Source organism: Aplosporella prunicola (assembly GCF_010093885.1).
Source record: "Aplosporella prunicola CBS 121167 unplaced genomic scaffold K452scaffold_3, whole genome shotgun sequence".
NCBI lineage: Eukaryota > Fungi > Ascomycota > Dothideomycetes > Botryosphaeriales > Aplosporellaceae > Aplosporella > Aplosporella prunicola.
The window spans coordinates 801,214-825,320 of record NW_022983531.1 but is presented as its reverse complement, the minus strand read 5'-3'; the positions used below and the strand labels follow the sequence as shown (position 1 = coordinate 825,320).

Sequence of the window (24,107 nt, the reverse complement as noted above, 5' to 3'; positions counted from 1 at the left end):
ACTACTAAATTAATTCTTTAACAACAAGGAGAGTAAAAGACTTTTGTAGTCGGAATAAGGTTTTAGAGAGTACTAATTAATTGCGTGATCCGATGGCGAACCAGTTTTGGTTTTAAGTGTTGCCTAAAGCTTAACATCTTGTATAAAGCTTAGATTAACGTCCTGCTAATCTCTCGGAGAAGGTGTTTAACTAAAATTTCCAATCTGAAGGAAATAGGAATCAACGTGTAGACAGTTATCTCTTTATCCTGATTTGCAGTGCCAGGACTAATAGATAGGTTAGCTTCTTTTCGGAACCCGATAGCTGTGTTAACTCGACAGATCTGAATGGCGTACTACAATTCCTTTTGGTATATCGTACCTAATGGTCGCATGTAAGTGATCCTTGAAAAGTTTATGGTATCAGAAATACTTTAAGTATAAAATCCATTCGAACTTGCATCCAGTTGCTTAGGATATTGATAACAGTCTGAAAAGCTTGCCAATGAAAATATTGGAGATGGTTGACAATTTGGAGTGTTAAGGCGACGAATTTTAGGATCTAGGAGGTATGTGGTAGGCTAGTACAGAAACGAAGAAATTAAGAGAGCGTGGAAGCGCAACAGCGACATGTGAAAAAGGCGATGACTATTCTCTAGGAAAATCTGGATCCATGGTTCTCAGTACCATCCTCAATCCTCCCCGAACTGCGTAGGAGAGACATTAAAAGTACTTGGCAGTATTAATCTACAGAGAGGTTAGCACAAGAAAATCGAAAGCGGTGTATGTATAGCAACCGGATATCGGTAACGGAGGAACTTCGACTGACAGAAGAAACTTCAGCCGAATCCGGTATTTGCAGACGTCCATGTCTCCACTAAAATGCCATAAGCGTCACTTAGCGTCTACACTTTCGGTCTAGGTTATTCCACACTCTGCTCTGCACGCAACCAGGAAGCTTTAATTTGGCACTTCGAACATTGTGACTACTAAGCTGCTGTTTTCAGATCAACGGCACATAAAAGGGATCTTTAATCGAGCCGTCACTTTCCCAAATTCATGTATGCTGCATGCATTGGATACAAATATAGTCGCCTAGGACTGTGGGTGCGGAGATACCTAGGAAGCTTAGGAGATACACAGGTCTCTCCTTCCACTAGCAGAAAGGGTCTTATCCGAAAATATCATAGCAAAAGATTCGGTATGAGTTTGATTAAACACTGCTATCAAGCACTAACATTGAACATACTTATTTTCAACTACCTCTATAGACCTATAATTGGTACAAATACAGCTAAACAAAGACAAGACCGCGGTGGCTAGTTATGCAGATGTACTTAAGACTCATGAAAATACAGAGAGGCCTTGCACTAGTGTAGTGCCTGGTCAATATCCGGTTGCAGTACACTGCTCTGTAATTAACGCATTTCCAGGAGGCACAAGCAAAGCGGCCTACGATGCCCTACATTATCATCGGATCTATCTCCCTGGGACGGTGACGGCATGAGGACTAGGCATCACTGAGCGACATCTGCCTTCGATCTGCCGATCTGGGCGCGGAGGTGGCATGAGAAAACGCCTATATATATGTGCAGATCTCAGCCCAGGATCCAAGCTTACAAACTCATTGAGCCCTTGTACTCTCAAAAGCTGACTCCCACATTTAATTAGTCGGACAGCCTTCAGTCAAACATGAAGCTCGCCAACGCCTTTGTACTTACAGTCATCGCCTCTGCCCTGGCAAATGTGATTGGTTAGTATCTTTCCGCATCAGTCAGACAATGTTGCGTACTTGATCAAGTCTAACAACTTTACCTTCTCGATAGACGTACGCATTTCCACTAAAGATGTCTCTGCTTCTGAGCACACAACCGGCCACTGCTATTGGATGGGCACCTCACCATTTTGTGATGGACATTGCCCCGGTAACTACAGAACTTGCGTGTATAATCTTTGTGGTGACGGGAAATGTTGCTTATATGGCAGGAAGGCGTACTGCTGCCAGAATCAAGCTTGCCCCACGGGCATGCAGACAGCCAAAGATGTCTCGCCTGAGATCGAGGAAGGCGAGAGTCACTCATCCAAGAGTCACAAGTCTACTGAAGACGTCTCTGCGTCGGAGCCTAAGATCGAGGAAGGCGAGAGTCACTCGTCCAAGAGCCACAAGTCTACTGAAGACGTCTCTGTGTCGGAGCACGCAACTGGCCACTGCTACTGGGCTGGCACCGCACCATTCTGTGACGGAAAATGCCCGCATGGCTACAACGAATGCCGGACTCATGGCTGTGGCGACGGCTCTTGCTGCGTGTATGGCTGGAAAAAATATTGCTGCCAGAACCAAGCCTGCCCCGCGGGTACGCACATCTTCAATGCGGCGGAGCCTGAGAATGAGATCAAGCAACCCGAGGGGGAAGACTACTCCGAGAGCCACACACAGTACAGGACAAGTAAGCTAGCCCATTCGCTGCTATGTGGGCACTCTCACTTATCTATCTTCTTTCCTTAGGCGACGAAAACGACGACCTTTGTGGACCGGACAAGGTCATTTGCTGCACGCCAAATGCTAGAAAAAATGGTGACTGCGACTGCGTTGACAAGAAGGAGAGCAGTATCTCCGCACCTCGGCTCGATTCTAGCCATCAGTGGACTTTGAATGAACGTGAGTACACAATACTATTTTGCGCATTGATCCGTAGAGAGATATGAGAGCTGGCACTTAAGGATCAACGCTAATTGCATGTGTTCATAGGTTCCGACATGTGCAAGCAAGGTGAGAGCCTCTGCTGTGCACCGGGTGCTTCAAGGAATAAGGATTGCTTCTGCCATAAGAAGGAGAAATGAGTAATCCGCCGTATGCGCGTCTGCAGTAGACAACAAGAGCTCCCGTGTATCAATGTAGGGGAGCCTACCTGCTCAGTGAGGAAGGCGCTGGATAATTTTCCTACCCTACATAATAATATACCTTTAAATCATGTGACATAGCTACCTAGTGTCTACTATACGTAGAGTAATAGTTTATTATAACTATCTAAGAAACACTTTGTGGATACAGTAGATCTTTTAATATATAGTTGAGTGGTTACCAAAATATCCAGAGCCACAAGGGATAGTAGGAGCCTAGGAGGCAATAGAAGTCCGGTGAATACTAGATATTCTTTAACCAACGTATTCTAAAAGAGGTGCTTAAAGACGGTATTAGCTTTAGGCTGCCTATGTATAAATTTACCCGTTGGGAAGTCGCTCATCGTCAATTACGAACTCTTACTAATATTTATATCGCACCATGATGACTTAGGCAAAAGAGGTGAGAGGCATAAGCGGAACATAGGAAACGACCAGGTCGCCACATATGTAGATTACTCGAACCAAGACGCAGTCATCTAGAGGGAAACAATATGGCACGATAAAAGCTCGGGTGAAGTTTAATTACAACAGCAAGCGGTGTGTAATCAAGGCTACTGTATTAGCGAGTGACGAAAGCTGATAGTAGAGTAGTCCGAGGAATCGGTCGCAACGCAACCGACTATTTCAGGCGGTGCCCAGGCACTTGCAGCCCCTGCAAAGGCAAACTCGGATGGCGCCCAAGCTAATGCTGCCGGTGCTCGGGCGGATTAAGTTCCATGTTGACAGGTGAGAAGAGAACAATGAGGAAGAAGGGGGAGCTTTGCAGGAGATGTGAACTGGAGTGAAGACATTATAGTTGGATTGACGAATAGCTGTCTTGTTGCATATTCATTCCGTAGAAATGGCTCGATTTTACCATAACTGCGCTCAGCCTTGCATCTAAGTTACTTATTCGTGTTGAATGTGTCCACGCTGTACTGTTTTTTGAGCCTACGGATTGGCAGACAACGAAAGCGAAAGCGGCAGCATTCGCCGTTCAACGTATCGAAAGAATGTTGAATCTCAATTCAGATTCCGGATTTCTTCCAGGAGGGTGAGATTGGAGGTGAACGGAGAGCATAGGGATCGTGCGGAACCGTCCAAAGTGAACTTGCTTTGATGGTATATGTTGATGTTAAATTGTTATCTTCAACACATACGACCACAGGTCATAGAATACTGGGCATCCCGTCCGCTCTGCCATACATAAGCTATGAACCGGCTGATTAGTAGTTAGGTGGGTGACCACTAGCGAATCCCAGCTGTTGTATGTTTTTGTTTTTTGCTCGTTGCCGTGCAGTTATGTAGGAAGACTTGCGAATTGACTCTCAACGGTATATTTTGCTCGAGAATAGCTGGTTACGGAACATCATCGTTGTGAAGCTTGATCGCCTAGCATTTCTCAGACGAGCGCAAAACATACGAAAGGCCTCCACCAAAGAACAAACACAATGCCTCCTGGAAGTTAAATGAACCTAACTGCGTATGTTCAACCTCGGAGTGAGCGCTGAAGGATTACAGTAACTACAGGGAAGTCAATCTGAGGAAGTGAAGAGCGTTTCCCCAGCAACTCTGTGTAAGCGAAGACTAAGCGGCGTGTGCTTATAATGCAAAAAGATTTCAGACTTTAACATTAAAATATAGACACGTTGTGTTAGGGCTGCCTGACAGGCCCTGCGAGGCTGCGACACGATTATTGGTCCAGTCCGCCGTCTGGCTGGCACCAACGCATCGCACATCGCACCCTTGACCTTTCGCGCCGCTCTGCCTTGTTCGGTACCATGCAAAATGCGCAGCAGGTGGCGCAGCCAAACTTGATGGTAAGCGCAGGCTTCCTACTCGAGATTTAAAACTATCTGCCTACCCACACTCCTCAAGAGTCGGGGCTTCCCGCCTCTCCTGTTGCGCTTTTTCTTTCTTCTCCTTTCTTTTAGTTTGCCCCAATTCCTTTCAGCCCTGCTGTACACCATAAAGCATAAGCAATCCCTTGATCTTGCACAAGCCACTCACCCACCGCTGTTTTCAATTTTGCAACCATCACCACCTTATCGTTCCAGCATGAACAGTGCTGGTGAGCAAGACACCTACCACAGCCAGTCACCCAAGACGAGCCCTGCAATCAGCATGTTGGACGGCCGCGCAGACTCAGGCGGCGAGCCTTCCACACCGTCGCCGCATCACATAATCATTCCCTCCGGTCCCGCGCTACATTCACCGTCAGTCAGTGAATCGACAACGCCCAGCTGCTCAGTAGCATCTCTTTACCGGCCGGCAAGCGGATCTGGCCAATCTAGTTACAACGAAATCAGACAAACGCCTCATAGTAGTGGTATGAGTTTGGTTGCGCCCGTCGTGGATAGTAGAAACGAGCAACTCGTTGAAGGGGTTATAGACGACAACCACCACGACCAGGCCTCAGTTGGCCCTCCATCCGACACTGATGCCCTGGAAGGGGAATCTTCCAATGCGACCCCTCAGACGCACAACAACATAGTAATTTATATCGACGTTCTCAATAATGATGGGTCCGACATAAACCGCTTCCGGCTGATGATAGACTCCAGGAATCTTCATCAAAACCTCATTAGCAACGAGGCCCTGGATTTTCTTGATATCCCTCATAAGTTCCGCAAGCGTTCCATGCCAGAGCGAGGTCTTAGCCGTTTCCGAGTGAGGAGACAATGTGGCAATAGTCTGTCTAAGACTGTAAGAAATATGGAGAGGATCCGCAATGTGGACGGGACTCTTTTCGGCGGGCAGGATGGTAGCACTGCCAATATTGAGTGGTTTGACCGCAACCTAAAATTTTTCCCTCCGAAACGCATTCATACCAAGGACCACCTTATCGTGGATGCAAAGCACTGCCAGGCAGACGTTGTGCTTTGTTGGGAGGACTTCACACGCCTCAGGCCTAAACAGCGGTTCACCAATACCCTCGACGCTAACCCCCCGACTCCCGATCCCGAATGGGATGTAGAACAAGCAATTTCGAAGGCTATAGAAAGTGTACAGATACCAAAGGTGCCTGATATAGAATCTGAGCAGTACGGCAACTACAATGAGCGGAAGATAAGAAAGGAGACAGAAAGGGCCCTGAAACGCAAAGTCAGCCTAGAATCTCTTGCTAGCTTTGTGGTAAATTTTATTGCTCAACCTCCAGTATCCGACACCGGTATGTTGAGCAGCTCACAAAACAATGGTGGCTTTGTCATAGTACTGACTTACGGTACAGATTTGAAGCAGTACGCAAACTATCACGAGCGGAAGGCGAAAAATGGAGTAGAGGGAGTCCTAAAACGCAGGGTTAGCCTTGAATCTCTTGCTAGCCTTGTGGTAAATTTTGTTGTTCCACCTCCGACTCTTGATAGCGGTATGTTGAGTTGTTCATAAAATTCTAGTACATTTGGCGATGTACTGATATCAAGTATAGATCCTAAGAAATATGAAAAATATACAGAACGGAAGGCGAAAAAAGGCGTCGAGAGAGCTCAGACACACAAGAACAAATAGTCAAGGATTGGGAAATTAGTCCAAGACACCCGTAATGGGCATTTCGCTTTGTATTCGTTTACGCTTGAGCCCTTGGTAAATTTGTGAAGGGCTTAACTAAGGTGACGGATTGTAATAACACCCGCCTTGACCTCCGCCGAGTAGTTGTACCTGCGTCGAATCATCGCAGGCGACAGACAATTGCAACAGGTGGTCCAGGTAGGCAATGCGTGTGAGAGTGACAACATCAAGTCGAGCAGGCAGCAGCTCAGAAGTCGTCTTAGAGAGTGACGGACGGCTGAACACTAGGCAACAGGCGGATTGAGGAGGCGAATAATCGATATGCCTGCAGCCGCAATTGGCCACTGTTTGGCGCGCGCAACTTTAAGCCCCTGTAGACTCGAAACATGATCCATTTTAATTCGTTAATTCGCTACCCCAGTTGCCATAAGCCACAATGCACTGTGATCATACGCTGTGGAACATCTTAATGGCTGCCTCGTGGCGCCTTCACTCTGCCTTGGGAGACGGTTTCTATCATCTTTCGCATACAATAAACGCCCATGGCCTCGTCCTCGGCAGTTAGCACTTCCCACTTCATCAAACCTCCGCTTTTCCTTCTCTTTCCCATGATGAGCCAGGCTTCCAGCATCCCCATGCAAAATTTCATCGGCGGCCAAGCGACATCACCAACGGTTGTCTCAGATACCCCTGCCATAGCAAACAATCAGCATGGCATCGCTACACAGCAAATAAATAATCAACAACACTCAGTTGGCGGTACACAACTAGGGGGCAGGTTGCCTCCCGACTATCCAACATTAGCTGAGCGAATGAGGATTATACCGGAGACTTCAGTATTCCGGCGCTTCGGGTTCCTAAACCAGCTAAACTTGTTGTACCTACAAGCTGATCTGGTGGACATCGAGGACAGACTGAAGAGGATACAGAGAATAGATGATAGAAAGCCTGGAGATGAGAGTTCCTACGCTCGAGACTGGCTTTGTCTAAAAGAAGGAGATGGCCGGCAGCTGCAGCTTGTCCGGGAAGCCCAAGAATTGCTAGAAAAATATAGTAAGCCGCTGATTTTTTTGTTGTACAGCCCATAGGATATGTATAACAGATTTGACCATTTTCCATTTAGATACCGCACTGGTCCAACAGTCCAATATTCTTTCCATGAAGCCGCCCGGTAAATACGACCTGAGCTATATCCAGAGACTCCTTGCATCTCAAGACATGGGGCCCTGGGCATTGGATGGCCCCGACTCTGAGGTCTGGGGTACCATCAAGAATCCCAATGGCTATGAACCAGACATAGTTACGCTACTACCCCGCAAAGAAAAGGACATGTTTTCCAAATATGTCACTACCAGCGGCATATCCAAGTGGTTCAAGTGGCGCTTGGACCGTTTCCGCAAGCCGTCTCCTGTACATGGCCTAGTCATTTACGAGGAAAACACTCTGCTGCGCCTCACGTATCTGGTCTCAACAACACTGGCGTCTTTACTTCCGATTGCATCTATCGTGGTTCTATATTTTGTACACTCGATGAAAGTGCGTCTGGGTATCATCGCAATCTGCAATGTTCTCACTATTCTTTGTCTTGCTTTCTTTACTAATGCGAGGACCACGGACATTTTTGCTGTTGCTGCGGCTTTCTCTGCTGTTCAGGTTGTTTTTGTGCAGGGGGGTGGTGACACTACTGTTAGCTAGTAAAGGATCTGGAGGCTTCTTCGTGTTACGTAACTATTAGATATAAAACTTTAACGTATGGAGCTCCTGAAGTTAATTTTAGATATGTTCTTTAATAGCAATACTGTAGTAACGTGTGTTGCTATCTTTGGATAACTTCTAATACACAGGCCGTTCTACAGTTCTAATTTTTAACTCTAATAATCTCCAACTCTTCCCATCAAGAGTCACGGGCTAAGATTAAACTTAAATAGTCTTTGGCGGTAACTACGCAAGAATGAAGAGGCCTGACGTAAGGATCTAGCTGGGGTGCTATATAATTCGTCAGTGTAAAATATTACTATCAGTGGAATAAATTCTAATATATAAAATAACTACCTCTATGCCACCAAATCGTATGCATATTATAACGAATAGAACACTAATAAAACTAAGCTAAGTACTATCTCTAGCTTATGCGGTTTGAATTTGCATGATGGGTAGAAGACGGGTAACGTGGCCTCAAAGAAAGCCTATGTCACCAACAATGGACCAACCAATCACAACCGTTGGTGAACTGATCGAGCGTAACTGTAGAAGAATGACATAAGCGACTTATTGTTTAAATGAAGCCTTCGCAGTTCCAATTACCATCGTTCCAACACCGCTACAATGTTCCCAAAGGTGAACGGTTTTTTTAATTTCGAATTGCCATGCCCGGTGGCCTCCGCGCGGTCAGCACGCCGCCAAGTGAGAAAAGGTAAAAAAGAACGGCTGATTTTTGCAATTTGCATGCTAAAACTGCACGAAAATGATAAATAAGGAAAGCCTTTTCAAATGGACGTACGACCGCTTCCTGGCCGACGAAAACACCTTTATGGCCATGCACCGAGTCGACTTCAACGTGGGCGCCCTTGTACGCGCCGCGTCGCGAGTCACCAACGGAGTGCCTTGCAAAAGTATTATTAAGATTTCAGAGGATTACTACCTACCACAAGTACTACGAGCTCCAGATGCGAAATGGAAAACGATTAATCGCCAAGATGCCCCTGCCGCACGTCAGTATCCCGCGCCTGACATGCGCGAACCAGGTCGCTGCGATGGACTTTGTAAGTACACAGCTGCTCCTTTACGTGTGTGTTATATCTTTTCAGTTATTGATTGCTTTCACCCGAAAGGCTTGATCTATTCTGAAACTGCCTGCCCCGGAAGTGTTGGATTGGAACTCCCGCCTAGGCGCCGAGAACCCCGTCGGCTCTGAATACATCCTTATGAAGAAAATTCCTGGTATTCGCCTAGAAAGTCTTTGGGAAACCAATAGATTTACAAAAGAACACCTTGAAGAACTCGCAAAGCAGATTGCATATATGGAGAAACGTCTTCTAAATATGACTTTCTGTAACATCGGCGCAATATACTACAAGGGTGATATTTCCCCTGCTAAACCCTTCGTGTACACCAATCCGGAAGGAGAAGAAGTCAATAATCCAAAGTTCGTGATCGGACCAGTGACGAGTCGGTCATGGTTGCTGAATGGTAGATGTACATTAGAATGTGATCGGGGCCCTTGTAAGTAGTTGTCCCATCTAGAAGCGTCTAAAGTCCAGTTTTCCACTAACCAAAAAGAAAACAGGGGACAGCCCTATAGACTTCCTCAAAGCCATCGTTAACCGAGAGTTGCTAGCAACGGATACAGCACCGCAGCTTCCCCAGCCTATGGACTCGCTCCTTGGTCCGGGATCTTACAGACCTTCCATTTTGAAGAACCATCGTGCTGGCAGCATGTATCTACAGCTTCTTGAGCACGTTCTGCCGACCCATCCGGCAATGTCACAGTATCGCCTGTGGCACAATCGTCTCTCTGAAGACTGTATCCTTGCTCCTCTTTACAAGCAGGACATACAGCTTCCTTACTTCCACCACTGGGTTCGCAAAGCTGATGCTGTATACGGATATGAGGAAGATCCAAGCCTTAGTGAAACCTTAGACAACGAGCCTTATCGCGGTACATGCAAGTTACAGAATCTGTCCAATGATATACTACGCCTGAACCGGAGGCCAGATGTCCTACATGCACAAATGTATCGGAACTCAACTGCTGGTAATATCCTTGAGATGGGAGAGCACATTTTTGACGAGCCCTCAGCGGCCTTGGGAGAAAGGGTAGTGCGCTTGCGGAAGCGGTGGAAGAAAGGATTACCGTACGTAGGGAAGAAGGATCGAGACGCTGCTTTCCCGGTTAGGCTTACGCACAGGCGTATCAGGAGTATCCGCAGGGTCTTGAACGAGTGGAGTCATGCACGTGACATTAAAGGTGGCCTGAGTGCACGCATGAAAGGCCATATGCCCTGGTTGGCTCAATCAGCCATGGAAAATATGGAAGGTCTAAGAAGATGCTGGCCAATTATAAAAATCTCTTTTTGAAAAGGGGCTGGATTTGTAAGGAAGATTGGCCTTATGATAGTTGACGTAGTTAGTACGGTAGTTTGATTTACTATAGTTAAATCTTAGTGCTTGAATAACGGCATCAAATGGACTCTTATAGGCCTCTAAATAGTCTATTAGGCACATATTTGCTTGTTTGCCTCTTTTATGCAGTTTGGCTTTTAATGTGAAGTGAAAAGAAAGAAACCAATGAATCTCGCTTGATGGCGACGAACGGGTAGGTCCCTCACATTCGCGAAACTGACGTTGCTGCCCCCCGTTAGCAACACCCCGGCATTAGGCGTCACTTGTTGATAATGTAACGTCCTTTTGGTACAAAATAACTACCAACAGGGTGTTAGTAGTAATTTTATCCTAATCTGACGCCAAATTCGATAGTTTAGTAGTTAGTTTATCGTATTCTAGCGACAAGCTGATTAGCCCGATCCGCTGCCAGACAGCAGAGTGCTATTTTCGCCCAATTAGAAAAAGCGTAAATCTTACCAGAAACTACAGCAACCATCGAATTTGGCGTCAGATAGCGATACTTTAACTCACAGCACCCTGTTGGTAGCTGTTTTATAAACAGCTGACGTTACATTATCCGAAAAGGACGCCTAATTACAGGGTGTTGCCAACGGGGGGCAGCAAGGCCAAGGCATTCATCTGCAGCCGAAAATAGTACCAGGTCGCAGCAACGCAGGCGTCGTCTTCCCAGCCAGCCCGCTGCGTCGCGCCAAACCCTACCAGTCACAATACAAGCCCCAAAACCCGCATCAGAGGTACCATTGACCACCGAAGCCCCGCAAGCGCCGACGTCGAAATAACCTCGCGCCCAGCGCCTTAGCGCGACCCACAACAGCCGATCGCAACGCGCACCCCACGCCACCCGCGCAAACTCTAAGCCCACCTCACCTCACGCACCGCACAAAAGCGCACGCACGCACATCACCATGTTCGAAGTCCCGGACGCGAAACGGTGCGCAACCCTCCTTTCTCGCTCTCCTGGCGCGCAACCCGACTGACACCCCCGGCAGCGTCCGCCGCGAGGACCTCTACTCGCCGCCCGCGTCCCCGCGCTCTTCGCCTGATCCGGAACTGGCGGACGCGTTGCGCGCAAGCTTGAATCAGCGCTTCGAGATTGATGTGAAGCGCCATGTCGCCGCACCTGCCACGGCCGACGCCGACGCAGACAGCGACGAGGAGCTCGACTTCCGGCTGTTTGCCGCGCCTACCGCCACAACCACAAATGCGGGCCCAGACACAGCCCCAGGCCCAAAGCCCCTCGCGCAAAAAATCCGTGTGCGCAGCCCCTCGCTCGACCCTGCAGAAGCGGGCTTCCTGGCTCCGCGACCACAGACGCACTATTTCACACCCGGCACCGGCGCGTTGCCAGCAGCGGAGCTCGCAGCCGCGGCGCTCAGTGGGAAGCAGGTGCTGCAATTGTCGCGGGCGGCGTGGCCGGGGTGCGTCGTGCCGTGGAAAGTTGTCAGGGTTGATGCGGCGGGGCGGGAGTTACGGAGGCGGGTTGAGGGGCATGCGTGCGTTGTTGGAGAGGGTGGTGGTGGTGTGGCTGGGGAGGAGGGACAAGGGAAGAAGAAGCGGAAGGGCAAGAAAGCGCGGATTGCGTTGCGCGTGAAGGTGAGAGCGAGAGAGGAGAAGAAGGCGGTGGAGGAGAGGATGAAGCGGGAGCGGGAGGAGGCGGAGAGGGAGAAGCGGACGAGGAGGAATAGGGAGAAGAAGGTGAAGAAGAGGGTTAGGGATAAGGCGAAGAGGGTTGCTGGTATGGAGGGGGAGGAGGCAGGGAGTGAGAAGGGTGGGGAGGGAGAGGGCGAGGACGTTAGTATGGCTGAGGCGTGAGGGTCGATGTTCTTCGTCCTCGACAGCTTCCATATCCCACCCCGCGATAAAACGCGTATCTACCTACTAGCTATAGTAGTAAGAGCGCAATGTACGCCGGAATTAAACGCACACCCTGTCTTCCCTTCTTTCCTTCCGTACTTCCTATGGCCGTGATATACCGTATACGCTGGTGCTTATCCGCAGAAAAGCTCTTTGTGGCGCCTGAGCGCGCGGCGGGGCGGAGTGGAGTGGGACGGAGCGGAGCGAGATTGTGTGTGTGTGTAAAGGGCGGGGAATTTTGCTTATGGGTGGGCGTCGTCGCTATGCGATTACGCGGTGGTGTTTTGAAGGGTTGGGTGGTTTGCCTTGAGAAATTGTGCTGTTGTCGCTGGCCTGCCGCCATGGGGGCAGGTATTGGATTGTTGCTATGTTGCGAGACTCGGTCATCGTTGTGACACTGGCTATTGAAACTCGCGGAAGCTATCGGCATTGCTTGAGCAGGCCGCCGAAAGCTGCCAATGCGTCGCGGGGCCTGTATCGTGCGGCTGATCTAGCTCTGGTTGGTGAGCTTTCGATCAGCCTGGCGAGTGCTTCTCTACCGGCGCGGGAGTAGTGCAATGCAGTGGTCAATGCGTACGCAACTACGAGGAACAAAAATACTCAATTACTGAAAAGCCTGCGGCTGCTACGGTGGCATCCTAGCGCACGGTGGCCTTTTCGACCGACCAGCCGCCGCTATTTTCACCCTCAAGTCTGCGCTCTTTTGTCCTTCATCCCCCACCCTCGACGTGCCACCACAAACTCCGTGCACGCCCCTTTCAACCACTGGCCCTATCTCGCTGCACCTTGTTGGAGCATCACTTGCTCGGCTTCCTTCAAGATGCCAGTTAATCCCTCGCAGATACGCGGTATCCTCTCTAGTCGGGGTCTAGGCTATTCGGAGGAGTCGGATTTCGTCAAGGAGCCCATCTCTTCCATGGATTACCCGCACATCTACACAGTCAGCCCTTCAATCGACACGATCTGCCTCATTGGAGTCACTCTGAACGAGCAGCTTCAGCCGCTTACTCAACGAGCAGTCAATAAGTGTGTTATCATCGCTGACGACATCGACTACTCGTTTGATGTTTTCGTTGAGGTCGTCCGAAAGATTGCTGGTACGGACGAAGAGGACAATGCCCCGCCTGGTGATATCTTCGCGGGTATCTACCGTCAGAGGAACGTCGTGGTTATCAAGGGCGCTCGCCTCCGGAACAACTGTCCCAGCCTACAAGTATACGAGCATCTTCTTCATCTGGCCGGCAAGCGACTTCGTGATGCCCTCGTTCTTAACTCCGGCCTTGAAGTTGTCTGGCATAACAACGAGAATCCGGACCTGCTCCTCCACTGCCTTCAGACACCCGGCCTGGACATATGTTATTATGCGATTACCGCCTTCCAGGTTTTTACCACTGCCCTAGAAGAAAATGGACAATTCCAAGACCTAATGATACGCCAGGATTTCACCCAAGAGCAAGCGGACCTTTGGGCTCTTCTGATCTGCCAAGCGAGCAAAGACGACATACCTCTTGCGACGTACTCGGAATGGAGCTTACAGTCACAAGGCCGGGACACCATCCGGCTCGACGTTAATATTTCAGAGGCAGGGCTCACAAGCTTCTTCGATCTGTGGCTTTACCTAGTCCCTAAAGTATTCTGGCGTCCCCTACTCGACGAGTTGCTAAACGGCCTTGCCACTTTCCATCCACCTACCTTGACAGGTTCTACGAACAAGTATGAGGCGTCGTCCTTAGCATCTGATCTCGTTCGTATCCACAAGGACCTTTGCCAACTTCCTAGAAAGGCTACGAGTGCCGCCTTATACCGCCTCACCACCACCCGGTCGGACTCCGTACGCGAAGTGGATATGCTTCCTGTAACTATCGCCGTTCCCAAGGAGACCGATTACCGCCTGCCTCCATTTTCAGATATGCATCGCAATCCAAGCTTCGACGGAACGGTCTACTACCTAGTAGGCGGAAAGAAGACAGGGATAACTGCGCCTCACAACCACATCCGTAAACGCTGGGACTACCTCGTTGAGTGCACTCGCTCCGGCTACAACAAGGCCATGCGTGACGCTCAATACTTTGGCATGAGCGAGGAGGTTGCCCTAAAGTGGGCGAAAGCCGTGTCTGGTCATGCCGGGAAGAAAGGCGCGCTGACGGAAAGGCTTTTGGCCTGGAAAGCAGACAACGTTGCAGCGCTTTCTGCTCTGTCTGCACGTGACTCTTCCCGGGCCAAGGACAACCTCAACGCGGTACGTGAGGCTTCCGAGGAATGCGTCTTCTCTGTCCTCGCGAGGAAGACTTTACACGCGGCCGAAGGAGAGGTCACCGTCGGTACTGAAGACGATACCGCACTCTGAAGCGGATACCCAATTGGGGTTCAGCGACTCCAACAAGGCCTGTAGACGCCGGCAGTTTCAAGAGTATTGGCTACACTTTGGCCCTTCCCGAAAAGCTCCTCGACGCCTTACTATAGTATACCTTGGACTTTTGCGTATTCCCTTCTCACAAACCACCATAGCGAGGCTCGGCACCTCTGTAACCGCCATTCTCGATCAGCACACGAGTAGCAGGCACCGCCTTGGGATGAACGGTTTCATGAAGTTGGAAAGGCCTCCAGCTCTACTCGGCTTTTCCTAATCCACAAGCACGAAGCTCAAAATCGATTCCCTTACACTTTCCTTTACATCTGTACGTAGCGTGCTCGAGCGACATGCAAATTGTGAGTAGATAGCTGGTTTGGCGGTGGCGCGGCTGGCGATAGAGATATTTCTTCGGAGGTGGTGCCGCTAGCTAGATAATCAGGTACGAATGGATCCAGCTATCTGCTCTTTGTAATTGGAAGGTTGTTGTGATTAAATGTATAGACGTAACTTGTTGGCTGCAGTATCGCGTGCTGGACTAGTAAACAAGACGAACGGCGAAAGTAATTATGGCTGGGCCCCCGATATAAGACCACACACCGCACCGCCCACCCACCGCCCGCACCAAACCCCTCCACCCCCAAACCACCACCTACATAACCCCCAAGCGCGACCCCAACTATCGGCCCGTGGGAGGGTCACCTTCCACGGGCCACTTGGTCTAATTAGAAACGATACAGAGAGGATTAGCATGGCCCCTGCACTAAGGATGACTTGCTTAATCAAAGAAGATTAAGATTTTTTTTTTTTTGTTCCTTTTTGGGTTGGGCGGGTGCTGCTTGCTGGTTGCGTGTTCGATCCTCGGTGGGGTGGGTGTGTTTTATAGTGTTTTTTTGTGGTGTTATTTTGTTTGGGTTGGCGCTGGCGTACTGCTGCTACTACTGGTCCGTCGGTGACGGTGAGTGAGTGAGGGTTTGTGGGAAGCGGCTTGGAAAGGTAGATGTCGCTTGTGCTGTTTTTTGTAAGCTTGGAGGCTCCCTGCGCATGGGTACGCGGGAACTGTCTGGCTTGCTGTATAGGCACGCCTAGAGTATACCCGACAGTGGTGTCTACGTCGTCGGCCCGCGAGCTCCTCGAGATTTTTTCCATATTTCACCCGTCAAACACTACGCCCAGCCAATTCAACATCCACAGGCCTTCCACACACGCGACTATGTCTCTCATCTGGCGAGAAGCGCATGTACCTCACAATTAACAGTTTTCCAACAGGAGCAAGAAGACGAGCACAAGCGCTCGAGGCACTAACATCTTTCCGCCCTCATAACAAACACGCGACAGCGCAAACCCTACACAAGAAGACGTCTCGTCTCGCCCACAAAACGACAAAGCTACCAGACTCACGGCTACGGCTCCCTCAGTTCGTTAAAAGCGTATACGCTCGACAGCGACGCAGGAGGGAAGCGCTGCTGGTGATGTTTCTTCGCCTGCTACCCAGTTTTGCGGCGTCGCTGGGCAGCATAAGAACATGTATTGGTTTCAGAGCAACGATGGAACATTGTCAACGTTTGGGCTCGTCTCCTCTTGAAGATACCGGCGACTTCTGGAGGTGGGTCATCAGCACTACGTTTTGTTACTTCCGAGGTAGGCTAAGCTCCTTGACGGGCCGTAGGCGCGGTCAGCATGCTCGAGATCGCGGCCTTCCGTATCATCTAGCCCAAGGTTTGTGAGGTGGCATGAACGGACCTTCTGAGTGCTACCATACCTTCCCAACGGAGTATGGTGGCCTGACCTGCTGACGCTGGAAAAGGCGCGTGTCTTCATGTGCATCTTGAGATGCGACCCCGACCGTGAGCAGCGAGCTTGGTGGTTGCAAGGCCTGCTCGATCTATGCCACACGGCGTTTGTGGCGGACTCCTCAGAGAACGGTTTCGCCATGCGTGCCAGCCGCTATGGGTCCAACTTCTGGTGGCATGCCCAAGCGGTCCCACTTTTGCACAAGCTTTCGACCCAGAAAGAGGAGGATGGCGAAGAGTCGCAGACGCTTATCGGCCACCCTGGTCGTAGGGTTTGAACTTGGTCTTGCGCACCATCTCGCGGAGATGATGACGGTGTTCTACTCGGCTTGGTGTTGTAAATCGCTAGGATTTTCACAATCTGGATCTAGGATCGTAGGTTTGTGAGGGTGTTACTGTCCGTGATGTGTTTTTGTAACCGAGTACATTCTCCATGTCGAGAGTAAATCGAGAAATGAAGCTTGTTGCTGCGTTGTATCGAGCTGGGCGTCGGAGGCAATGGGTCTGGAAAAGTTGTAAAAGTAAGCTTTGGTGGACGAAGATTGTCTTGGAGAGGATGCCCGCAGCGGAGAGTATAACGAAGACATTGCTAGCAAGATACAAGAATAGTATATCATCCATTATACTCCAACTACTATCACCCCCACCCGATCACCAAAAGCTTCTGCCACTGGGACCGGCTCGCCATTTTGGAAAAGCCCATGTCTGGATAAACAAAAGAAAGCACAACCAAAGCTTTTGTCATCGTGTTGGCTATGTGAGGCCCTCCAACCTGTCGCAGCGATCACGGCACCGCTGTCCCCATGATTGAGATCGAAGAGCGTAGGTCGCAGCGCTGGATGTTGCCAGAGTGACATCGTCTGGCTCTGCCATTGCGAAGCCTGATCAAGATGCGCAATGGTCTGTGAAAGGCGAGCCAAAGCCGCATGGTCTCCAACAAGTACCACCATCTGCATGACCGACCCGTGAGCCGAGCGCAAGGCGCTGGCTTATAAGCAGCCTCCTGTAAGGATGAAACTCTCGAACGACACGCCCAGCCGCCTTGTAGTTGCTAACGGACCCCAATCAGAGGAAGATGCTTCATTCTGGAGTCTCTACCGTCACTCAACACCGTCCCAGCTAACACACTCCAATTATGCCAGCTAACGTGCACCCAGGAACAGTCCGAGCACCGCCGACCATGGTAAGCATCATCAGCATCATGGCGTGACGTCCCACAGCTTGAAAGTTCGTTGATGGCCCGCTATGTTTTTCAGACCTGATAGTGTACGCCACTGGAGTAGGAGTCGGCTTCGCGGATTGCGAAGCTTGGATGCGGGAGACGAAACGTCTCTATAACAGGTAGCTTCCGTAAAACAGACGACTCTGGGGAGCCATGTTTTTCTGCCACTTGCAGACTTCCGTGGCGGGGGAAGCGAGGACGAAGCGTTCCAGATTGGCTCGGTTGCTGGATCTTGGTCCGGGCTCTGAGTGGATTTTATAATGGTAGAAAGGTCGGATGTGTATCTGCAGTTACTGATGGGAGGTCAGCGTTGTACTTAAGGGCAAGCAAAGATATTGCGACGGAAGTGCTCGACCGACATTTCGCCATGACGCGCATCGACCTGCGCTCATACTTTTGTTTGATTACTGACAGCGCATGGCATTCTCGTGTCCTTAATGATGAGCTGTGGCGCATACAGAGCTGGCAGCTTCTACTCTTGCTGTATCTAATTAACTGTCTTCCTCGTGAATTGCTGAAGAATGTGGATCTCGGGAACTCTGCTCGATGGACGGCCATGGTGTGGCACCTGTTGTAACTCTTCGCTTTGCGACCGTGGAGTGGTACGGCTTCACAGTTGTTGCTCTTGTGTTGGCAGGCCTTGTGGGGTCAAATCAGGTTTCAAGCTTGGAAAAATGAGGATGCCTCAGCGCGCCGGCGCGCTTTTCGTGTCGTGTTCGGACATTGAGGAGGAGGAGCGGCGTGCAGCGTGACTATCTTGGCTTTCGAGGAAGAAAATTCAGTATTCTGAAGCAACGGAGGGATGGAAGGTTCTGTTTTCTAGAGGTCTGTCAGCCGAAGAAGTTCATGTCAAGCCTTGGGAGAGTTGGAGCTTCAAACCAGAAGTCCTTGACCTGGACGCAGTCAAAGCCGCCCATAGCGCTTCTGGTGTTTGTGCCAGCTCTGTTTGGAAATCTCCAGAAAGGCTAGGAACAATCAAGCCAATGTCATGATCCGCTTTCTTTGTTCATTCGGCGAGACCTGCTGTGCTTTTCCAGGGCATAAACCGCAACCTTTAATCTTTTCTGTCGTCTTCTAAAATTTCCGAATTCCGAGCAGCTGGTAGCATGACCTCGCTCGCCGATGTCTCCTTGTCATAACTTGCGCAACACAGCTACACGGCAATCGGCCAAGCGCAATCATGTCCACGGCGCGCCTCTGCCAGCCTTGCTCGTACCGAAGCCGAATGGCAGAGCTCCGGCGTGCTTGCGCACGTGTGCTCCCTCTGTGCCAAACGACCGATTGAGCGGCCTGGCCGACGGTCTTCGCGTCATCTCTGGCAAGCATACCTGCGCTTCTCTTCCCTCTCCCGCTCCGGAGGCGCGGCCATGGCGCAGGCGCGTAGGTTTTGTGTGCGGCGGCGGCGGCGGCGGCGGCGACGGAAATCCACGTCCTCTTGACACTTGCATGTCGCAGTTTTTTCGCTGTGAACGGGATCGTCTGAGAACTGTGCTGTGCAGAGATTTGTGGAGCTTGCTTGCTGTGCTTGCTGGACTCCTGCTCAATGAGTACTGGGCGGAGACTCCAGGAGGGGTAATCTTACAGGCAGAGACGTCGCGTTGAGCTCTTTGCGCCGCTTGAGTACTGTCATGCAGAGATAAGTGATCGACCGCTCTTGACGCAATTTGTGACTCTGTGAGCCGTGAGGTAGGCCGGTCTTTCGCGGATCGATGCGTGTGTGACTACGTATTGTAAATTTGTCAGTGTCTCTTCCGATTGGGAGCTTCTAGGTTCTTCTTGAGTACCTCTGTTCCTTTGGGAGCTTGTCATTTCGATGTCACCAGAGCATTCTGGGCTGCGTAGCTGAAATTCATTCGCGAGGGTTCGCTTTGCCTTGTACATCAAGGTATCGGTCTTCGGATGCAACTTGGGCGGAGAATAGTCTGACAGACAGGTAGGTGAATCCAGCCTTTATGTTTGAGATTGCGTTCGTGGGGCACCGCTGAGGTAAGAAAGCAAGGCGAGCAGTAAGTCTCTTTGGCAGCCCTCCTTCTGCTTAAGAAAGCTGTATTGAAGCGGTTGTGTCCTTCATGAAGCGCAAATCCTTCTTATGGGATTAGCGAAGCGCGTGGGAAAACTGTCCTTCAAGGACCTACAAGCTCAATAAAGCCCTCTCTCTCTCTCCTGAAGCTGACTTCATGAATGTGGTTTCTGAGTCAATCCGTAACGCGTGACATTCAAGCTTCGTGGCGGCAGTGGAGGTAAGAAGCGGCGCTTCTGCAGGGCTTGTCAACTGGGTGGGCATGCATGGCTTGAGCGTGTCTCGTTGGGTAACCGGGCGCCATGTGCGCAGCCGAAGAGAGCTAAGCTTGTCGACAAGTCCATTGGGCTTTTATCCAGTACTGACAGGGCGGCCAAGAGTATCGTGGAAAAGACATTCAGGCGTTTGTTGGGTAAGGTGGAGGAACGCGTCGTGTGACGATGCACTGGGGGATGTGACGGGCGGCGGGCGGCGGGCGGCGGGCGTTGCGACATTCGGAAAGCTCGCACTTCAGCATCGCACGCGTACGACGTTCGACGCATGAAAAATGCCATATGTAATGCACATAACACAGCAACGTAACTATTAGCCGGCCTGTCTGGCATCTGGGTAGATATGTATTTTCCTGTCTGTTTGAATGCACAATGGCAAAGCTTGGGCTACAGGATACACGGAAGCATATTTGCGCCTTCTGCTTCTCCGACTTCCACCTGTAAATGCAGTTTATGTCTACCAATGCCGCACTGAGCTGCAGCTTATGTCTTGCACGTTCATAGTGGTGGTTACCTGCTTGAGCGAGAAGGTGTTCCTAGGGTTCTGGAGGCTCTAAACGTGTTATCTGGCAAAATAGACGACACTGCGCGATGTTATAGGCCTTCGAGAGCATCAAAAAGGGCTTGTGGTGGAACGAACGATGCTTCAGCAACAATACACGGCATAGCACAAGGTCTCATGAGCAGAGCGACAACAGTAAGCAAAAGATGGATTGAACCTAAACGGCGCCTCACGCCGACCGGCCCCCACAGACACCCCGAGGGCACCCACACCAGCTCAATACCGAAACCCCTGAAGTCAAGTCAGCTAGATGCATTTGTGGAGCTTCAGTGACATATCTGACTAACAGTTCACCGTGACGCCGAAGGCGCCATTATCCCCCCAAGAAAGACCTCCTCAGCGCAAAGAAACCCGAAAAATGCGGTGATGACGCACTCCTGGTAGCCCTAGTGCAGTCAATCTCGCTCAAGTGATGTAAGGATTCAGGAAACAAAACTTACCTAAACCGTGGAGACGGCATGCTCCATCGCCTCAGCGGGAGAAGGAGCCGGGGCCGCGGGAGAAGCAGGAGCAGTAGCAGCAGCAGTGGGCGCAGCGGCGGGAGCCGGAGCACTAGCAGCGGGAGTCGCAGCAGCCGGAGTCGCAGCAGCAGCAGCGCCACCAAGGACAGCCAGGCCCTGAGCGGCGGCGGCGGCGGCAGACGCGAGGTTCTGCAGCGCGAAGCTGTGCTGCCGAGGCAAGTTCATGCGGCGGCGCTCGCGGCACCAGAGCCACAGGTAAGTGAGCGCGCCGATGACGACGCCGCTGCCAAGGGTGATGGCCATGGCGACACCGACCCAGTCGCCCCAAGGCACGCTCATGAGCCAGGTTATGAAGCCCTTCATGGTTTGGTTTGTTATTGGAGATTGGTGTGGTGGTGGTTGGGGAGTTTGAAGTTGCACTAGGACGTTGCGCATGGGGTGAAGAGGGAAAGGTTTGGGTGTGGCGGGCGGCGTAGAAGACCTCGAGCGGCCGGACGCTCGCACCCCGGGGGCCGGTGGAAGGGCAAAAGGCCCGCTCACCGCCCCTTTTGCGAAATCGCTGATAAAGGATGTAATGCAATCCCTCCTGCCGGCATCTACAGTTAATGCTATGAATGCCTTCTGAATATGTGCAAAGCCGTCCATGGGGCTCAGCATTTCGTTCCTCCGTGAGCGAACTGACACCAGAATCTCCTCCACGAGTGTAGAGGAACGTGAGGATGCCAATAGTCTCTATAGCAAAAGCATATACTCTCTCCAATTGCCTTAGAATCCGTTGATCACTGCGAGTAAAGAGCTCATTTTTCTCTCTAAAGCTCAAACCTCGTACTCTGCTCCACTTCCCACCCATTTACATTGAAACCCCTTCATCCGCTTGCAACAAGTAGCCGATTCCAATGATATAGCTACGTATCTGCCCTATCAAGAGCTCTCATGCTAAGTATGCTAGACTCCGTGGATGCTCATGCGGGGAAACATTGTTTATATCTGTTGGATTGAATGGTTGAAACCGTGCGAGTGAAGAGAGAACGCGGCTTGATTTGAAAGAGTGTCTGGCAGCGAGCTTTATATACATGAAGAGGTGGAGCAGTCATGTGCTCGCTTATAGAAAGTAACAGGGTGTTGAGACAACGAAAAAGCAAGGTGAATATAAAGAATAATGCATGAAGAAATGTGGTCTGATAGTCCAACAATATCAACAAGCCCTGATATATACACGGTTGTCGTCTTCAACGTTTATATAAGAGGTAGTTCAACCTCATGCACACACTAGCGAATTAGATGATTTAAGCCATGCTGGGATGCTCCAATAAGTCCACTTGATACATTGATATAAGGCGTTTTCCAATATTATACCTTTCAGGGGCTTGCCAATCCTACAAACCCTTCATACCCGCCCATAAAAGACGGCTCCGCGAGGACTTAACCATGTTGATAATGTGTGATATGCTCTTAATTATGCTACCCTAAAGGCTGTCCCGTGGATAGCGTCTGCGGTCGTTTATGTCCGTTCCAAGACCGGTTCCACCGGAGATGTTGTCAAGACATATAAATGTCCATAAAGCAGAATTACATTTGTACTCGCCGGTATTGAGAGACGCTCATAACACAAAATAGGTAGCATGATGACAATAGAGCATCCCTATTAGCATTGTGCCAAACGGTCTCAGTGTGCGAAAGAGGCGTAAGCCCGATGTTCGATCAGACAGTGATTAATTATGCGCCTCTAGGAGTAGAGTGGATACATGAAGAATGTGCAGGCCATTCTACTAGCAAACTGAACGATTATGAGAGTATTTGATGTCATGAAACCATTCGGAGCAGAAGTGTCGCCAGAAAATTCCCTACCTTCATCATAAATGGGAATACCACGACCGAGAGAAATGCGCCTCCAGGATGCCTTTGTAAAGCATTGCAAATACTTATATGCTGCACAGCAGTGGCGGGCGGTCGCGATATTGGCCAAAAATGGGTTTACGGCGCGCACGCCGCACGATCTCGTTGCGCGTCGGCGCCGCTGCCCAATCCAGAATACCAACCACCTCGACCCCGTCTGGCACTCGAATATGACAACGGCCCATTGCACGTATAATGGCATCGCAAATGGCAAAATCTGCAGACTCTTTCTTGGTACCGAAGCTCATGATCGAGTTTGTGCGTCGGCAGCCGGCAAACCCTCGCCAGACCCTTCAATCTTCAGACGCATCCTACGATCATTGATTTTGTGGTACTCATGCGCAATGCAACGCTCAGAAGCCGGCTTCTTTCCAGCAAAAGCGCAGAATAGAACCAGACTGCGCAATTCGCCCCCATCTTCTCCCACAATCGCAAGGCCGCATCACGATAGCTATGAACACGCGGAAGCACGACGTCATCGCACCCTCTCAGCTCGCAAGGAGCCGATATGCGCAAGGGCCCAGAGAATCCATACTGCGCAAGCTTCCTGCAATGCTCAAAAAGCCCACAAAGACGGCTCTCGCAAATAAAACACCTGAGTTGCAGGCGCCCGCTTTCTTTTGGCGAACAAATTGCGCTCCAAATGCTGACTGATTCCCTTTAGACGCGAAAAAGCCTGATTGCCTCCCGTGCGCACAAAAGAACACATCTCGAAGCTTCGCCTCAAGCACTTCAAAATAACGTCTGCCCTCCAAAGCGCTTCCGAAGTGCGCTCCAAAGATCAACTCCTAAAGCATTGCGCATCCTTTCCGCTCGAATCAAAGGCAACCACCGCTGCGCCTTACCGCCTTACCGGGGCTGCGACTTTGCCTTTCCGCCCTAAGTCCAGCCAGCTTTTCTTTTCCCGCACAGAAACTGCACCATACTGATAGAAATCCGTCACACCATCCCTAAGTCCGTCTATTTCCGCGCACGAAACTTCTGTGACAAGCTGTCAAGCCCCAGTCTGCTATCAGCCAGCGCGGTCTCTCGTCTAGACTGCAGACTGACATGCTGGCCAAATCCAAAGTCCGCCTGTACTCAGTAGTTTAAGTAAGTTTGAACCTGTCCAAGGGGATTCAAAATGGTATGGGCTGGCCGAACGTCGTACTCCCACGGAGCTTGACCTGGAGTATAGACA

General features: G+C 50.4%; 8 protein-coding genes across 8 annotated transcripts; 7 read left to right on the top strand and 1 right to left on the bottom strand.

The window, feature by feature from the left end:
- Nucleotides 1-2,005: 2,005 nt before the first annotated feature.
- On the top strand, nucleotides 2,006-3,594 carry K452DRAFT_294769 (uncharacterized protein; the record flags this gene model as incomplete). Its single annotated transcript, XM_033541741.1, has 3 exons — nucleotides 2,006-2,426; nucleotides 2,486-2,638; nucleotides 3,512-3,594. The coding sequence occupies 3 exons, from the start codon at nucleotides 2,006-2,008 to the stop codon at nucleotides 3,592-3,594; spliced, it is 657 nt and encodes a 218-aa protein (XP_033401880.1).
- Nucleotides 3,595-4,763: 1,169 nt separating this feature from the next.
- K452DRAFT_315409 (uncharacterized protein) lies at nucleotides 4,764-6,498 on the top strand. Its single transcript, XM_033543862.1, has 3 exons — nucleotides 4,764-6,034; nucleotides 6,095-6,232; nucleotides 6,293-6,498. The coding sequence occupies exons 1-3, from the start codon at nucleotides 4,921-4,923 to the stop codon at nucleotides 6,370-6,372; spliced, it is 1,332 nt and encodes a 443-aa protein (XP_033401879.1). The 5' UTR covers nucleotides 4,764-4,920; the 3' UTR covers nucleotides 6,373-6,498.
- A 665-nt stretch (nucleotides 6,499-7,163) lies between these two features.
- On the top strand, nucleotides 7,164-8,082 carry K452DRAFT_242777 (uncharacterized protein). Its single transcript, XM_033537884.1, has 2 exons — nucleotides 7,164-7,425; nucleotides 7,454-8,082. Exons 1-2 carry the CDS (start codon nucleotides 7,185-7,187, stop codon nucleotides 8,065-8,067), a joined length of 855 nt encoding a protein of 284 aa, XP_033401878.1. The 5' UTR covers nucleotides 7,164-7,184; the 3' UTR covers nucleotides 8,068-8,082.
- Nucleotides 8,083-8,836: 754 nt separating this feature from the next.
- On the top strand, nucleotides 8,837-10,449 carry K452DRAFT_305137 (uncharacterized protein; the record flags this gene model as incomplete). The annotated part of the gene is made up of 3 exons (XM_033542873.1): nucleotides 8,837-9,134; nucleotides 9,238-9,594; nucleotides 9,659-10,449. The coding sequence occupies 3 exons, from the start codon at nucleotides 8,837-8,839 to the stop codon at nucleotides 10,447-10,449; spliced, it is 1,446 nt and encodes a 481-aa protein (XP_033401877.1).
- A 926-nt stretch (nucleotides 10,450-11,375) lies between these two features.
- On the top strand, nucleotides 11,376-12,433 carry K452DRAFT_283456 (uncharacterized protein). The gene is made up of 2 exons (XM_033539775.1): nucleotides 11,376-11,428; nucleotides 11,487-12,433. Exons 1-2 carry the CDS (start codon nucleotides 11,403-11,405, stop codon nucleotides 12,307-12,309), a joined length of 849 nt encoding a protein of 282 aa, XP_033401876.1. The 5' UTR covers nucleotides 11,376-11,402; the 3' UTR covers nucleotides 12,310-12,433.
- Nucleotides 12,434-13,171: 738 nt separating this feature from the next.
- K452DRAFT_340768 (uncharacterized protein) lies at nucleotides 13,172-14,698 on the top strand (the record flags this gene model as incomplete). Its single annotated transcript, XM_033545349.1, has 1 exon — nucleotides 13,172-14,698. The coding sequence occupies one exon, from the start codon at nucleotides 13,172-13,174 to the stop codon at nucleotides 14,696-14,698; it is 1,527 nt and encodes a 508-aa protein (XP_033401875.1).
- A 1,020-nt stretch (nucleotides 14,699-15,718) lies between these two features.
- K452DRAFT_106883 (uncharacterized protein) lies at nucleotides 15,719-16,470 on the top strand. Its single transcript, XM_033534972.1, has one exon. It carries the CDS (start codon nucleotides 15,940-15,942, stop codon nucleotides 16,426-16,428), a length of 489 nt encoding a protein of 162 aa, XP_033401874.1. The 5' UTR covers nucleotides 15,719-15,939; the 3' UTR covers nucleotides 16,429-16,470.
- Nucleotides 16,471-20,946: 4,476 nt separating this feature from the next.
- On the bottom strand, nucleotides 20,947-21,688 carry K452DRAFT_340766 (uncharacterized protein; the record flags this gene model as incomplete). The annotated part of the gene is made up of 1 exon (XM_033545348.1): nucleotides 20,947-21,688. One exon carries the CDS (start codon nucleotides 21,686-21,688, stop codon nucleotides 21,011-21,013), a length of 678 nt encoding a protein of 225 aa, XP_033401873.1. The 3' UTR covers nucleotides 20,947-21,010.
- Between the last annotated feature and the right edge of the window lie 2,419 nt (nucleotides 21,689-24,107).

Coding starts and splice junctions, on each gene's coding strand:
- K452DRAFT_106883 (XM_033534972.1), top strand. CDS start 15,940: ATGTACCTCACAATTAACAGTTTTCCAACAGGAGCAAGAAGACGAGCA.
- K452DRAFT_283456 (XM_033539775.1), top strand. CDS start 11,403: ATGTTCGAAGTCCCGGACGCGAAACG. Junction 11,429..11,486: donor GAAGTCCCGGACGCGAAACG/GTGCGCAACCCT, acceptor CACCCCCGGCAG/CGTCCGCCGCGAGGACCTCT.
- K452DRAFT_315409 (XM_033543862.1), top strand. CDS start 4,921: ATGAACAGTGCTGGTGAGCAAGACACCTACCACAGCCAGTCACCCAAG. Junction 6,035..6,094: donor ACCTCCAGTATCCGACACCG/GTATGTTGAGCA, acceptor CTTACGGTACAG/ATTTGAAGCAGTACGCAAAC. Junction 6,233..6,292: donor ACCTCCGACTCTTGATAGCG/GTATGTTGAGTT, acceptor TATCAAGTATAG/ATCCTAAGAAATATGAAAAA.
- K452DRAFT_242777 (XM_033537884.1), top strand. CDS start 7,185: ATGAGGATTATACCGGAGACTTCAGTATTCCGGCGCTTCGGGTTCCTA. Junction 7,426..7,453: donor AGAATTGCTAGAAAAATATA/GTAAGCCGCTGA, acceptor TTTGTTGTACAG/CCCATAGGATATGTATAACA.